The sequence below is a fragment of the Schistocerca serialis genome, chromosome 4 (genome assembly GCF_023864345.2).
Source record: "Schistocerca serialis cubense isolate TAMUIC-IGC-003099 chromosome 4, iqSchSeri2.2, whole genome shotgun sequence".
NCBI lineage: Eukaryota > Metazoa > Arthropoda > Insecta > Orthoptera > Acrididae > Schistocerca > Schistocerca serialis.
The window spans coordinates 184,881,124-184,898,438 of record NC_064641.1 but is presented as its reverse complement, the minus strand read 5'-3'; the positions used below and the strand labels follow the sequence as shown (position 1 = coordinate 184,898,438).

The window sequence follows — 17,315 nt, the reverse complement described above, 5'->3', positions numbered from 1 at the left end:
GCACTGGGGAGCTTCCATTTATTGAAATGGATATAACAATTTGTTAGGTGTGGGGAGCAGAAGTCTGGGAAGAACCTAAGTTGGTGACAGAATGGGGCTGATTTTTCTTCTTTCCAGGGGTCGCTAAAAATACAATATCTGATTTAGAGGCCTCAGAATAGTTATGGCCGACAGCTACATAGTTCAACTTTTGCAATAACTCTTGTTCTTGCACTGATTCAGAGGGTTTTTGATGTTCGTTTCAAAACTTTATAAGGGGAATTGATGGTAGTACTGTTTCTCCTGACCATAAAACTCAGAAGTTCTCCATAGTAACTCCAGTGTCTGGCCATTCAGTGACATCTCAACATGCATGAAATCATTTTGGTGGGATTTTCGAAATATTAGGATTTTCTAGATCACAGTGAAACAAAGCACAGCGAAATGCAAGCACATGGTAGAAACCTTGTACAATGCACATTGTTTATATTCACACGAAACAAAGACAGCAACGCGGTAGCTTCAACGTGACGACTGGCAGTGATTACTATGCTGTGACTTGTTTGAACCTCATAGCCAGTGGCTCCTGTTCTTCACTTGTTAAACTGTTATGCTGAAAACTTGAAATGCATAAATGAAGTACAAAGTTTCACCAGCTTGGATATAAGTTGCCACAAAATTTGTCATAAGCTTGCAGGGTAAATTGTCTTTGGAATATGACATCTTGAATTTAAGCTGTTGCAGCAATTGGCCAGTGACATTTGCACAGAGTGGAAGGCTTACTGAGGAACGCCAACTTGGTGTTTTCTGACTCTGTAGTGGTATCTGGTGCACTGAAGATGGCTCTGTTGCAGGGAGGAGGCAACCAGTGGTGTCTTCTGGCTTTGCAGCAGGTTGCAGCATTGTCTAGAGTAAAACTGGACCAATGGCTAGAGAGCTGCAGTGGGCAGCTGGAGGATTCCAGTGGCAACATCATAGTTACAATAGATACTGAGGCCACGTCAGTAGAACTTGGGGCGACAAGTGGTACTTGGCAGGTGCAATGCCAAGCCAATCATCTACTCAGCTGGGCCACGAGTTTAAATGCAACTGTCCAGTACTGACTGTGGAGTATCTGTGTCATGGGGAAGCATCTCCAACATATCGGTGCACACTCCACAGTAGAGTGAAAATCTCATTCTGATCTCTAACACAGTTCAGGGATCAACATACAGCCGTTGCCATACAGTAGTGGGCTGAACCACAGAACCTCCCTGAAGGCTGGTCAGGGTCCCAGGCCACTGACCTGTGGAAGTTAAGCACAGAAATTTCTCGCTACTGCTGAGCAGGAAGGTCTTTGTACAGCTACTGAGCCTCAGTAATGGTTCTGGGCTATGTTGTAGCTTTTTACAACCGGATTTTTTCAGTGCTTGAGATTTAGTAGCATTTGTCATTCTCATCAACAGAGATCCATTTTTAGCCTTTTCTAATGCAGGTATTTCTCAAAATGCTTCCTCATTATGTTCCACAAAGAATGACAACTTGTTGCTGTAGACATGACTCCACTTCTTTGTGTTTGTCCCTCATCTCTTCGGCGTGGCCAGATATGGAAATGATAAAAGTGTTGTAGCCAACAGCTTTATAACTGCTATTGACATGGCTATTTGTTTTAATAAGTTTGATCTGTTTCACTTGTGGATTATCTGCCTTGATGACACTATTCAATCAAGGGCTCTCTCCATTGTCATCAACTAGCCACAGCAACTGTCAACTGATCATTGCACAGAATCCAAGTGCCCCGCAAAACATGGGCACTCACTCCATGGCCGCGTGGGGAATTCACAGCTTTGACATCAGTAGTATGAAACCCATATTGTCAGAGGGTTACAGTCAAAACAGTATGTGACAACTCTTCCCTGTTTAACTGATTACCACACTGGATTTTTGGTGTGTATGCAAAGTCCGCATGACTAAGATGTGCTTAAGATCCTTGTGCTTTGTGGACTCTTGAGTGCCACAGTAGGTGTTCTTCACCAGATGGCATGTACAGCTACAAAATTTAGAAAATGAGATGAAGGGTCAAACACTGAAGGAGAGAGGGGGAAAAAAACTCCAAAGTTGGACTAAGTTTGGTCATTTCTCACAATAGGCGAGAGGAACCAAGAGCTCCAGTGCATGTCATATATTGGCATAAGTGTTTTAAGCCCCTCAGGGAAGGAAAGGGAAGGGGATGCAGAATGTACCACAAAAGCAAGAATGACAAACACAGGTTTAAGAAAAGTAGGTAACAAAGACATTGTGGGTAACAAAAGATATTTCAATTGATCAAAGTGAAGAAAATATAAAAAAGTTTAGGAAAAGAAGACAATAAGGACAAATGAACACACATTTCATGTACTGCAAGTGTTATTCTGTCCAAGGTTCATAAACAAAAATTTCAAAAAATGGTGAAAGTCACAACGAGCTTCAAACTAAACTGTTTCTGTTCCACAGCTGAGAAGTGATCTCATAGCAGACACAAACAACTGGATTCTATGAAACCAATCAGTAACATGTGCAAAAGGTGAAAATTGCAGAGATACATGAGGCGCAACAGGTACGATGATGTAAAATGCTTTAGGTGAGAAGCAGCAGTGTGTGCACACACATGAGAGAGAGAGAGAGAGAGAGAGAGAGAGAGAGAGAGAGAGAGAGAGAGAGAGACAGCATTGTAAATGGTTCAACAAAGTGTGATAACATGTCTGTCACGCTCAATTAATAGATGTGCGGAAAATAAATGCTTTCAGACTATTAACATATACCAGTCTCAGTGAAGATAGAACTCTCACAAGTGTAATTTCATATGAAGTACTGATATTAAAGTTGTTACTCAATGAGATGGTGAACTGGCCAGAATACTGCACATGCATTTAGGAGGAACAGAGTTCAAACACTTATATGGCTATTTAGATTAAGGTATCAAAGGATTTCAGAAACTTGCTTCAATAAATGCCAAAGAGGTTACTTTAACAAGGCAGTATCTGAATTCATTCCCCATATTTGTATTTGGCAGGGCTATTTCTAATGAACATCCTGGGAGGATATCATAAGCTTTTAATCAAAATGTGTGGGGAGTGGCAATGAATTAGTGTGCTCTAATTTAAATTTGTCAATAAGGAAATAATACACTACAAAATTGTGACCAATTAAACTGACACTGACTATATGACTGCTAAGGCTTACATATATTCTCATCTGCACATATTACTAGGCAATGTATTATCCAGTTACCTCCAGGTTTTATGAATGAAGGTACAAGGGCATTCTTTTTTTTTTATTAATAGGGCTAGTTGCAGAAAGGCACAAATCTCTACTCTTTTTAGCATGCACTGCTTGTCGTGAATGATATACAGTACAATTATTATAGAAACCACCTTATTTGGATCATTCTTGCTATCTTCAAGAAGCCTTCCTTCAACACGAAGTTCCCACGAAGCTACACTTCCTTCTTCTCCCTCCGATGGGTCCTTGGCAGGGTAGAAAGTATTGGATATGAAGATTCTAAGTTTCCGTTTCTGCTTCATTGGTCTCTTCAATGCTTCCTGTACAAATAAAATTGGCAAAAGATTAGGTATACAGTAGGCACAGACCATGGCAAAAAAACACTATTTCTAGAGACTTTTTGGAAAGCTTTTACTGAACCTTGAACCTGACTACTTAACATTAAATCACAATATAATGAAAAGGATAGTTGCTACTCACCATATAGCAGAGATGCTGAGTTGCAGAAAGCACACCAATAAGACTGTCACACAATTAGCTTTCAGCCAACAAGGCCTTTGTCAAAATTAGACAACATACACAAACACATGCAGATACTTGTGCAAACACAACTTGCAAACAACTCACACACACATGACCACACTCTCTGGCAGCTGGAGCCAGACTGTGAGCAACAGGGCATCATGAGAGAGGCAACTAGGTGGGGGTAAAGAGGAGGCTAGGACAGGGGGAGGGGTTAGCAGGGTAAGGGTTGGGATGGTTAAATGCCACTGGGAGCATACAGAGATGAGGTGGAGAGTGGGGCAGCTAGGTGCAGTCAGGAGATTACACAGTGGGTGGGGGAGAGAGGGGAAGTTAGTAGAAAAGGAGAGAAATAAAAAGAATGGGTGCTTTGGTGGAACAGAGGGCTGTGTAGTGCTGGAATGGGAACAGGGAAAGGGCTAGATGGTTAAGGACAATGACTAACGAAGATTGTGTGGAGGGTTATGGGAATGTAGGATACATTTCAGGTAGAGTTCCCACCGGTGCAATTCAGAAAAGCTGGTGATGGTGGGAAGGATACAGATTGCACAAGCTGCAAAGCGGTCACTGAAATGAAGGATGTCGTGTTGGGCGGCGTGCTCAGCACCAGTGTGGTCCAGTTGCTTCTTGGCCACAGTTTGTTGGTGGCCATTCATGCAGTCAGCTTATTGGTTGTCATTCCCACGTAGAATGCAGTGCAGTGGTTGCAGCTAAGCTTGTAAATCACATGACGGGTTTCACAGGTAGCCCTGCCTTTGATGGAATAGGTGATGTTTGGGAGTGGACTGGAGTCAGCAGTGGTGGATGTCTGCGACAGATCTGGCATGTAGGTCTATTACAGGGATATGAGCAATGAGGCAAGAGGTTGGGAGCAGGGGCTGTGTAGGGATGCACAAGGATGTAGTGTAGATTCGGTGGGCAGCAGAGTACCACTGTGGGAGAAATAGGAAGGATAGGGGGCAGGACTTCTCATTTCAGGACACAACGAGAGGTAGTCTAAACACTGGCGAAGAATGTAATTCAGTTACTCCAGTCCTGGGTGGTACTGTGTCATGAGGGGAACGATCCTTGGTGGACGGATGGTGGGGCTTTGGGAGGTGTTGGGCGACTGGAAAGATAACGCACGGGAGATCTATTCTGTACAAGGTTGAAGGGTAATTACCATCTGTAAAGGCCTCAGTGAGACACTATATTTCGAGAGGGACTGCTTGTCACTATAGATGCAACGGCCACAGATTGCTAAGCTGTGTGGAAGCGACTTCTTTATATGGAATGTGTGGCAGCTATCGAAGTGGAGGTATTGCTGGTGGTTGGTAGGTTTGAAATGGATATAGCTACTGATATAGCTATCTCTGAGGTGGAGGGAAACACTGAGGAAGGTGGCTTGATGGACTGAGTAGGACCAGGTGAAGGGACTGGGGGAGACTGTGTCAAGGTTCTGATAGAATGTGGATAGAGTGTCCTCACCCTCGATCCAGATCATGAAGGTGTCATCAATGAATCTGAACCAGATGAAGGGCTTGGGATTCTGGGTGTTTAGGAAGGATTCATATAGATGGTCCATAAATAGGTTGGCACAGGATGGTGCCATGCAGGTGTCCATAGCCATACCCCGGATTTGTTTGTAGGTAATGCCTTCAAAGCAGAAGTAATGGAGGTGAGGATATAGTTGGTCAGGGCAAATAGGAAGGAGGTGGTTGGCTTGGAATCTGTCAGTGCTGGGTAAGGTAGTGTTCAATAGTGGTAAGGCCATGGGCATTAGGGATGTTAGTGTAAACGGAGGTGGCATCTACACTGTATAGTAAAGGGCAGGAACTATGGAGAGTCGGTGAAGAAAATGGTTGATTTCTTTTATATAGGAGAACAGGTTGCGGGTAATTGGCTGCAGGTGTTGGTGTACGAGAGCAGAGATTTTCTCAGTGGCAGCAAAGTAATCGGCCTGGATGTTTGGCTTCATGGACTTCAGGAAGCATGCAGACCGGGGGGAGGGGGGGGGGGGGGGGGGGTGTGATGGTAGCAGTGAGGAGAGAGTTGGACTCTGGGGAGAGGTTCTGGGGTGGGCCTAAGGATTTCAGTAGAGACTGGAGATGCTAATGGATTTCTGGAATGGTGTCACAGTGGCAGGGTTTGTAGGTGGATGAATGTAACAGCTGGCAGAATCTTTCGGCCAGGTAATCCTTGTCCTTGCAGTTTAAAATACCTTCCACAGTGGTATTCCACTTCCCACTAAAGGTACACAATATCCTTGTCCATCTCTACACAACCCTGCACCCAAACCTTTGCCTCATTGCTCATATCCCTGTAAAAGACCTAGATGCAAGACCTGCCCCATACATCCACCCATCACCACCTACTCCAGTCCTGTCACAAACATCACCTATACCATCAAAGGCAGAGCTACTGTGAAACCAGTCCAGAGATCTACAAGTTAACCTGCAACCACTGTGTAGCATTCTACGTGGGGATGACAACCAACAAGCTGTAAGTCTGCATGAATGGCCACCAAAAAACTGTGGCCAAGAAGCAACTGGACCATCTTATTGCTGAGCATGCTGCCCAACACGATGTCCTTCATTTCAATGACTGCTTTACAGCCTGTGCAATCTCTATCCTTCCCACCAACACCAGCTTTTCTGAATTGCACAGGTGGGAACTATCCCTCTATGTATCCTACATTCCCATAACCCTCCTGGTCACATCCTTTGCTAGTGATTGTCCTTACCCATCTAGCCTCTTCCCTGTTCCCATTCCAGCACTACACAGCCCTCTATTCCACCAACACATTCTGTCTTTTTACTTTTCTACTTTTTAAGTCCCTCCTCTCTCTCCTGCCCTCCATCTAATCTCCTGACTGCATCTAGCTGCCCTATTCTCCACCCTGTCCCTGCACACTCCAAGCAGCACTTTACCATCCCCTAACCCAACCCTGCTATCCCTACTCCTCCCTGACCCAGCCTCCTCCTTACCCCCACTCGGTTGCCTCTCTCATAATGCCCTACTGCTCCAGCTGTCAGAGACTGTGGTCATGGGTGCGTGAGTTGTGTTTGCATGGGGTGTGCATGTGTGTATGTTATCTAATTTTGACAAAATCCTTGTTGGCTGAAAGCTAATTGTGTGACAGTCTTTTTGGTGTGTTTTCTGCGACTCAGCAGACTGAGTATAGCAAGTACCTTTTACATTACACTGTTACTTTACATCCTGGATTTTCCACTGTTTGATTTTAACTTCAAAACAGGATTTTCCAACCATGGGATTGTAGAACTATGTTTCTACAATGCAGTATAATCGTCATACAGGTAAGAATGGAATAAAAGAACATTACAAATTTTGATGCTTATGTTATACTAAAATAAGGAAACAGCAGAGTGTGCTAATTTCTCAACAGACATTTCAAGTAAATTCATGCACTGCATGAACAACACTTAATAGTTTTTGACTAAAATTAATTCTTTAAGAAGGAGAATAGGGAACAAATGACACCTCGAAAGCAAAACATGCAACAGACTAATCACTAACAAAAATAGGGTGTCCCAACAACTCTTGTGATATATTAAAATCTCATTCCAATCAGTTTAGGAAGGTCTCTTCACATTGCACAGAATTTAAAAACACTTGACTCCAACAACTGTTAGTTAAAAAAGCAGTGACTCACCATATCTATGGACACCCTTATACACAAAATGCAGTTTGCTGAAGTGTGGCATACTGAAACTTTAGCACCCACGTCCATGTAAGCTAGTGGTAGAAGGTAGTCAACACCACAGGGGAAGAAGCCCTATTCTCAATCTAGTTAGCGTGACTTCATTTGGTCAGAGTCATTGGTAGAATGTTCGTCAGGGCCAATCATTCCATATGATGCTTCCTCCCCCTTTTTTTACTTCCCAGAACACTTTCCTATTGAATAATAGCATTTTTTCTAAAAAGTGAAGTGATTCCACTTTGCCACAGTTCTGCTTGACAGATCACCATGGTCACAATGTCAGCTACTTCATTCCTCTTTAACTCCTCATGCCCTGATATCTGAACAGAGTAGGACTCTTCCCGAAGAGCTATCAAAGGAGAAGGATGACCTGAAAGTACTGGATAATTTTATCTGCTGTATACACGAGTGAAATATTTTGTGGAACACCCAGGGAATCAGATTACATTTACTCCTTCAATCAGTTCTTAAGCACACCTGATGATGGTGACATGCCTGATCGCCGAAACATTGTGCCCATTGGACACTATGGCAGATTAAAACTGTGTGCCGGACCGAGACTCTAACTCGGGACCTTTGCCTTTCGCGGGCAAGTGCTCTACCAACTGAGCTACCCAAGCATGACACATGCCCCCTCCTCACTCTGCTGCAGAATGAAAATCTGATTCTGGAAACATCCCCCAGGCTGTGGCTAAGACATGCCTCAGCAATATCCTTTCTTTCAGGAGTGCTAGTTCTGCAAGGTTCACAGGAGAGCTTCTGTACAGTTTGGAAGGCAGGAGACGAGGTACTGGCAGAAGTAAAGCTGTGAGGATGGGGCGGGAGTCGTGCTTGGGTAGCTCAGTTGGTAGAGCACTTACCCACAAAAGGCAAAGGTCCCGAGTTCGAGTCTCGGCCCGGCACACAGTTTTAATCCACCAGGAAGTTTCATATCAGTGCACACTCCACTACAGAGTGAAAACCTGATTCTGGAAAGAAGAAGTTGTTAACACTCCCACACTGCTACAGATCGGAACACTTTTTCAGTCTGTAAAGTTAGGTTAATGGAAATATTGATGATTAAAGTAATGGGAGGGGATGATAAGCCCTCACATAGAAATTATGCGAACTATTATTAATCAATTTGAAAAAGTTCAAAGACATTCAATAGCCACTTAGCTGACAGCAAGATCTGGAAACTCAAAGTATTTGCAGTGAACAGTAAAGTATACCGATGAATAATGATTGAGCATCTCCTACTACTTAAACAGCAATAAATACACAACCCATATTAAATTTTTATCTCCTGAAAATGTGCTTAAACAGCTATGATGTCTGCGTGTGCATTGGCAGGAGGAGAAATTTTGAAACTTCCTGGCAGATTAAAACTGTGTGCCAGACTGGGACTCTAACATGGGACTTCTGCCTTGCGGAGGCAAGTGCTCTACCGACAACTCTCCAAGCATGACTCGCAACGTGGCATCACAGCTTCTTTGGTTGGTTGGTTGGATTAAAAGAGGGGGGAAGGGACCAAACTACGAGGTCATCAGTCCCTTGTTCCGAATAAAACAATGCCACAGAATAAAACAAACAAGACTGACAACTCAAAACGGAATGAAAGGAAAACTTATAAGAATGATGAAGGGCAACATACACATAAATGGAGAAAAGGGGACAAGAAAACCACAGAAACGCAAGAAAAAGGATGAAGAGATTAAAACCACAAAGCAGATTACCAAGGCTGCCTGACCATGAGAATAAAAAAGGAGAAGGCAGCCACTCTGCAACACATTAAAACCTCCATCCTAGAAAGACTAGGATGGAGGACACAGAGGGACAAAGGACATGCACTAAAACTTAAATCAAATGATAAAACCCACCCTCACGAATAAAACTAAATCAGCCGATGAAGCGTTGTCAGATAAAATTAGCAGCAATGAGTCCAGTAACTCATTTTGTTGTTGGGCAGTCAAAGTGGGAGAGTGTGCCACAATGTGGGCCACTGTCAATCGGGCAACGCACTGACACTCAGGCGGGTCTTCACAGTGGAGGAGGTAACTGTGGGTCACCCAAGTGTGGCCAATGCGGAGCCAGGAGAGGACAACTGCTTCCCTGCGAGAGGCCTGCATGGAAGTCTTCCACACATTCGTAGTCTCCTTACTGTCACGCAGTTTGTTGTATGTACTGTTACGCCATTCCATATCCCAAAGCCGAAAAACCCTACGGCATAAGTCAGAATGCAGGTCAGGTTCAGAGATGCCCATCTCCAGAAGCGGTTTCTGCATTGCCTGTTTGGCCAAGTTCATTGCCTGGGATGCCGACATGTCCTGGGGTCCATACAAACATCACTGAACGACGGGACCAGTCCAGGGCATAGATGGACTCATGGCTGGACGCTACCAAAGGATGGCAAGGTTAGCACTGGGCGATAAGCTTGTAGGGTGCCCAAGCAGTCAGTACACAGAATAAATGATTCCCCGGGTCTTGAACAGATATACTGAAGTGCACGAGAGATGGCCCCCAGTTCTGCAGTGAATACACTGTAGCCATTTGGCAAGGAAAGCTGTTCAAAATGACCTCTGTGGATGTAGGTGAAACCAACATGACCATCAGCCATCGAGCCATCGGTGTAAAGCACTTCAGAGCCCCGGAACATGTCAAGAATCTAGAGGAAGTGACAGGGGAGAGGGGCACGAGTAACTGAGTCCTTAGGGTCACGCGAAAGGTCCAGACGAATCGGCGGCCTAGGTGTACACCATGGGGGTGTAAGCGGATAGACCTGGATAGTAGGAGAGAAAGGGAAGGACTCCAGTTCAGACAGAAGGGATCGCACATGAACCACAATTGTTAGTCCTGACCCAAGCTGCTGATGCGGGAGATGAACTGCCGTGGGTGGAAAAAGGAGACGATAATTCGGATGCTCAGGAGAACTATGAATGTGTGCAACGTAACTGGCGAGCAGTTGTGCATATTGGATCTGCAATGGAATGACTCTGGCCTCCACTAGAACACTGGTCACCAGACTCATTCTAAAAGCTCCCGTCGCTAGGCAACCACGCAATGCTGAGGGTGCCACCGAACCATAAACCAGACTCCCATAGTCAAGGCAGGATTGAACAAAGACTCTGTACAAGAGTGGCCTGCACCCCAGTTGGTGTTGCTCAGGCAGTGGAGGGCATTGAGGTGCTGACAGCACTTCCACTTAAGCTAACGAAGGTGAGGTAGCCAAGTCAATCGGGCGCCAAAAACCAGTTCTAAGACTCAATATGTCTCCACTACAGTGAGTGGATCATCATGAAGGTAAAGTTCTGGTTCCGATGAACGGTACGATGCCAACAGAAGTGCATGACACACGACTTAGAGGCCGAAAACTGGAAGCCATGGGCTAGAGCCCATGACTGTGCCTTGTGGATGGCTCCCTGTAGGCGCCACTCAGCAACACCAGTACCGGTGGAGCAGTACGAAATGCAGAAGTCTTCTGCATACAGAGAGGGTGAGATGGAAACTCCACCACTGCCGATCCCAAGCCCGGGGCCCCTCTCGCAAGTCATGGGGAAGAAGGAAGGGGAGGAGTAACAACCTCGTAAAAAAACCTGGGTCCATCTGGCTCCGGATGGTAGCATCCATTTAGGGCTCCTACCTAGGGTTACAGGCGAAGCCCGGCCAACGGTCTCGGAGGTGGAAGAGGAATATCACTTCCCAACAGCAGAGAGAGTGGAAGAACCACTGAAAAATATCAGATAGTGGCTGTACTCCATTTTAGGGGCGGCTACCAAAGGCATCTACGTCCCCATGTCTGGGGCGGCCTGAACACATCTTCTGGGGCTAACAACTTCAGTCGTATAACTGGACGGACACAAGCTGCCTCATAATAATAATAATAATAATAATAATAATAATAATAATAATAATAATAAGACAAAAGCTATATAATATAATAATAATAATAATAATAATAATAATAATAAGACAAAAGCTATATAATATAATAATAATAATAATAATAATAATAATAATAAGACAAAAGCTATAAATACTTATGCTATACCAATATTGACCTACTCATTTGGAGAAGTGAAATGGAGTAACACAGACCTAGAAGTGCTCAATACACTTACACGATCACAATGCCACAAATATAGAATACATCACATACATTCAGCAACAGAAAGATTCACATTAAGCAGAAAGGAAGGAGGAAGGGGATTTATCGACATAAAAAACCTGCATTATGGACAGGTAGACAATTTAAGAAAATTGTTTTTAGAACAAGCAGAAACTAGCAAAATACACAAAGCAATCACTCATATAAATACATCGGCTACACCATTGCAATTTCATAACCACTTCTACAACCCCTTAGATCACATAACATCAACAGACACGAAGAAAATAAATTGGAAAAAGAAAACACTACATGGCAAGCACCCGTATCATTTAACACAGCCACACATCGATCAAGACGCATCCAACACATGGCTAAGAAAAGGCAATATATACAGTGAGACGGAAGGATTCATGATTGCAATACAGGATCAAACAATAAACACCAGATATTACAGCAAGCATATTATTAAAGATCCCAATACCACAACAGATAAATGCACACTTTGCAAACAACAAATAGAAACAGTAGATCACATCACAAGCGGATGTACAATACTAGCGAATACAGAATACCCCAGAAGACATGACAATGTAGCAAAAATAATACATCAACAGCTTGTCTTACAACATAAACTTATAAAACAACACGTTCCCACATACAAGTATGCACCACAAAATGTACTGGAGAATGATGAATACAAATTACACTGGAACAGAACCATTATAACAGATAAAACAACACCACATAACAAACCTGACATCATACTCACCAATAAAATGAAGAAATTAACACAACTAATCGAAATATCCATACCCAATACAACAAATATACGGAAGAAAACAGGAGAAAAAATTGAAAAATACATCCAACTGGCTGAGAAAGTCAAGGACATGTGGCATCAGGATAAAGTTGACATTATACCAATTATACTATCAACTACAGGAGTCATACCACACAATATCCACCAGTACATCAATGCAATACGGCTACATCCCAACTTATATATACAACTACAGAAATCTGTAATTATTGACACTTGTTCAATTACCCAAAAGTTCCTAAATGCAATGTAACATATACCGTACAGTTAAAAGGAAGTCACCTTCCATTTTTAACCAGACATAACGTCTGAGACAGGAAAGAAATAATAATAATAATAATAATAATAATAATAATAAATAGCTCATTGCTTGGATCGCACTATGGAACCGATATTACCCCAGGGAGATAATCCCCCATTGACCAAGGTCGATGCAAGCAGGCATTTGGATTCTGGGGGAGCTGCCAAAAAAGTGCATGAGGGAAGAGGCAAAGCTCCCAAGAACCTCAAAGAAGATTGAAACTAAAAAGACTTTCAGACTTGGAACCATAAGTGTACAGACAATGACAGACTGCTAAACCTAAACACGTAATCGATGATATGAAAGAGAGAAGCATTGGATTATTAGTGATGCAAGAAACAAGATACAATGACGAAGATACAGTGGAGTCAGAAGGCTTCATAATACTGAAAGGGAAGTCAGGAGTTAGAGTGGGAACGGAAAGACATGAACCTAGATTCATTGGTATGGGGTTCATAGTAGACAAGAGATGATAAGATGGCATAACTGAAATGAAGAGCAGGTCAGAAAGGATATAAACACTGACAATTCAGGCAGGGAACAAAAAGTATACAATAATAAATGGACATGCACCTACAAATGACAAGAACACGAAAGACAAGAAAGTGGCAGACAGTTTCTTGGAGGAACTAGATGATACACTGAAAAACATACCATATAGACATGTAAAGGAAGATTATAATGCAGAGATTGGAAAAGAGAAGCAACATAAAGGAGTAGTGGGGGAGTACCCTGCACCAGCTGACAAACAAAAATGGAGAAAGACTAACTGAACTGTGTCGTAAGAAAAAGACATGGGCAAACCCATGTACCCGCCTTGGGGAATTCCAAATTGACCACATAGCAATCAGCTGGACAAACACTAAAGAGATCATGAACACAAAGGAACACAACGGTCAGGAAGAACACAAGAATAGAATCGGATCACTGTATTACAGAAGTGAAGTGCCTTTGGATTCCAAACAGGGGCAGACTGCCACAGACGAATAGAAGAACAGAAAACATAAAGGCATACAGAGACAAATTAAGAGAGAATCAATCCAGATATGAGGAAGGAACTGAATCATTCAATGAATGGGATGACATGAAGTGAAATATGGCAAAACAGGCTGAACTATGGGGAAAGGAAGAAAAGAAACGGAAGCACTGGTGGTGGACCAAAGAGTGTGAGGAAGCAGTAGAGACTCACAGGAAAGCCTGAAGAGACTGGAGCAGCATGAAGGACCCGGAAAAATGGGAAGCTTTCGTAGGAACAAGAAAGGAAGAGGCCCGAACAACAAGATGGACCAGAAGACAGAAGATGAAGCAGGAAATGGAGGAGATTGAGACCAACTTCAGAAAAAACAACAGCAGACACTTTTTCGGGAAATTCAAAAAGAGTCTGATTGGGTACAAGGGTAGAGAACTGTTTATCAGAGATAAGAAAGGGGAGCTGGCTGTTAGTGTGAAGGAGACCTGTAGGATTTTTGCAAAGTACTTTCACGACATGCTGAACAGTGAACCACCTGAAGACAAGCTGGAACTGGGGCCTGACACACAAGAGAGAGAGCCATGCCCTCCAACCAGGGATGAAGTCGCACATGCCATAAGCGATCTAAAGAATAATAAGGCAACTGGAGAAGATGGTATAGCAGCCGAGATGATAAAGTGTGGAGGAAACAAAGCAACAGACAACATGACCAACATAATCCACCAGATCTGGAGGACAAAGAAGTTGCCAGAAGGATGGAAGAATGCAATTGTAGTACCAATACATAAGAAGGGGGACAAGTGAGATGCAAACAACTACAGAGGAATATCACTGCTAGAGGTCATATACAAGGTGCTGTCCAAACTATTGCTCAAGAGAGTAGAAGAACAGGTAGAAAGTACAGTTGCGACTACCAAGCAGGATTCAGGAAGGGAAGAGGTTGTATAGAAAAGATATTTATCCTGAAGCAACTGATAGAACATAGGGCCTTAAAAAACAAAAAGACACTAATGACCTTCATGGACTTCACAAAGGCATATGACTCCATCGACAGACAGACTCTTGTTAGGATCCTGACGAACAGAGGACTTTATGGAACTACACAAGAACTCAAAAGAAATTCTGACAGACACAAAACCAAGGGCGAGATTCAGAGGAGCACTGTCAGAAGAATTAGAGATCAAAACTGGGGTTAAACAGGGAGATGGATTGTTGTCATTGTTGTTCAATATAGCACTGGATGAAGTGATCAGGCAGTGGAGAGCAATAAACAGGGAAATGGGAATACCAAAGACCCATGTGGTGGACAAAAAGGACAACAGGGCTCAAGTGGACTGCCTAGCCCTTGAGGATGACATAGCAATAGTAAGTGAGATGGAAGAAGATGCAAAGACACAACTCGACAACTTAAGTAAGGTAGCCAGTTAAACACCTGGGAGAATTTATAACAGGAAGGAACAGGAGCAAGGAGGGAATATCAGAGAGAATAAAGAAGATGTCAGCCTTCTGTATGAAGAGAGAGATATACAATAAAAAGAATATATCCACAGAGGCAAAGATAAGCCACTACAAAGCAATGGTGAGAAATGAAGTATTATATGCTGCTGAGACAATGACACTACGAACAAATGGGGCAGAACAACTAGAGAAAGAAGAAAGACAAATACTGAAAAAAATACTAGGTCCCAAAAGAGGTGGAGAGAGGTGGATGTGAAGACCTATGGAAGAACTGTACTGGAACATGAGAGTAATATCCGGGGAAATCAGACTCAAAAGGGCAATGTTTGCTGGACATGTAGTTAGGATGAGTATGGGGAGAATGATGAAGAGAGTGTGGGAAACAACAGGGAGGACAAGGGGAAAGACAGGAACCAAGTGGGTTGTTGAACTTCAGAAGGACTGGTTGGAATTTGGGATCAAGGTTGAAGGAAAGGAAAATTGGAGGAATATGCTGGAGATCAATGACAGAGAAGAACACAGAAAAAGATTAGAGTGTCATCATTAGAGCCGACAGGAGAAAAGAACACTGAAGATCTAGGAAGAAGGGTGGGAGAGAAGATGAGAAAGAATGAAGTGGTTCTGGGAAAAGAAGAGGAAAATGCAGTCCACGAAGGGGCTACCCGTGGTCCTACAGAGGCCGTAATACAAGAAGAATAAGAAGAAAAAGGTGAGACTGACTGCCCTATAGCTGCTGCTAGACTGTTAATGGCCACTAAAAATAGTGATACACTCAATACAGAGCCCTGCGGGATCCCCATTCTCCTGGATCTGGGAGGTGGGGGGGAGGGGGGGGGGCGGTGTGGGGGGGGGGGGCAGGGGAGAACTATGGGAGGCATGAACCTGGATGCGGAAAGTTCGTAGCGACAGGAAATTCTGGATAAAAATTGGGCGTGGGCCTCGGAGACCTTATAATGTGGCGAGGATATGTTGCCGGGTGATGTCATACCCTTTGTGTAGATAAAAAAGACAGCAACAAGGTGTTGGCGTCTGGAAAAGGCTGTTCAGATGGCAGACTCGAGGGACACAAGATTATCAGTGGTTGAGTGCTCCTGGCGGAAACCGCCCAGATATGGAGCCAGTAGGCCACGTGACTCCAGGATCCAACCCAACTGCTGACACACCATATGTTCCAGCAGCTTACAAAAAATGTTGGTGAGGCTGATGGGCCGATAGCTATCCACATCAAGTGGGTTTTGAGTGGGTTTGAGCACCCGAATGATGGTGCTCTCCCACCATTGTGGTGGAAAGATGCCATTGCACCAGATCCGGTTGAAGATGACTAGGAGATGGTGCTTCTAATCAGATGAGAGATGTTTAATCATCTGACAGTGGATCCAATCCAGCCCAGGAGCTGTGTCAGGGCAATGTGCAAGTGCGCTGAGGAGCTCCCACTCTGTAAATGGGGCATTATAGAGTTCACTGTGGCGTGTAGTGAACGAGAGGACTTTTCTTTCCATCCACTGTTTGAGGGTGCGAAAGGCTTGGGGGTACTTCTACGACTCAGAGGCTCAAGCATAGTGCTCGGCAATCATGTTTGCGTCGGTACATAGCACGCCATTGATGGTAACGCCACAGACACATTTTGGGGTCTGGTACCCAAAAAGACGTCTGATCTTCGTCCAGACTTGGGAAGGTGACATATGGCGCCAAATGGTTGACACATACCTCTCCCAACACTCCTGTTTCCATTCGATTTATAAGTTAGTGTACACGGGCACAGAGCTGCTTAAAGGCTATCAGATGCTCTAGGGAAGTGTACCGCTTATGTCTCCATAGAGCTCACCGACGCTCTGTAATTGCCTCAGTGACTTCTGGCGACCACCAAGGGACTGTCTTTCACTGAGGGATTGCATTTTCTGCCGCAGAAACGATTGTGGTAGCCACCTGCTCAACCATCACATCAATGTTACCATGTGGGGGAGAGTCAACGGTGACATCAGAGGTGAAAATTTCCCAGTCCACCTTGTTTAAAGCCCATCTGTACAGGTGTCTGCGGGCCTGACGCTGGGGCAGTGACGGGAAGATGGGGAAGTGGTCACTACCACACAGGTCGTAATGTGCACTCCAGTGGATAGATGAGACGGGAGAAGTCCTTGGCTGCAAACTGATATATCAATGGCCGAGTAACTACCTCAAGCCACAATGAATTGTGCAGCGGCCCCAGTATTTAAGAGGCAGAGGTTGACGTATCGACAT

At 43.9% G+C, this 17,315-nt stretch overlaps 1 protein-coding gene across 3 annotated transcripts in view; it reads right to left on the bottom strand.

The window, feature by feature from the left end:
* The window catches only part of LOC126473244 (brahma-associated protein of 60 kDa), a 51,639-nt gene that overhangs the window by 16,624 nt on the left and 17,700 nt on the right, over window positions 1-17,315 (bottom strand). For all 3 annotated transcript variants that reach the window (XM_050100161.1, XM_050100162.1, XM_050100163.1), the window contains exon 4: window positions 3,372-3,539. In XM_050100161.1, coding sequence (XP_049956118.1) covers window positions 3,372-3,539 — 168 coding nt within the window. The remainder of the gene's footprint in view (window positions 1-3,371; window positions 3,540-17,315) is intronic.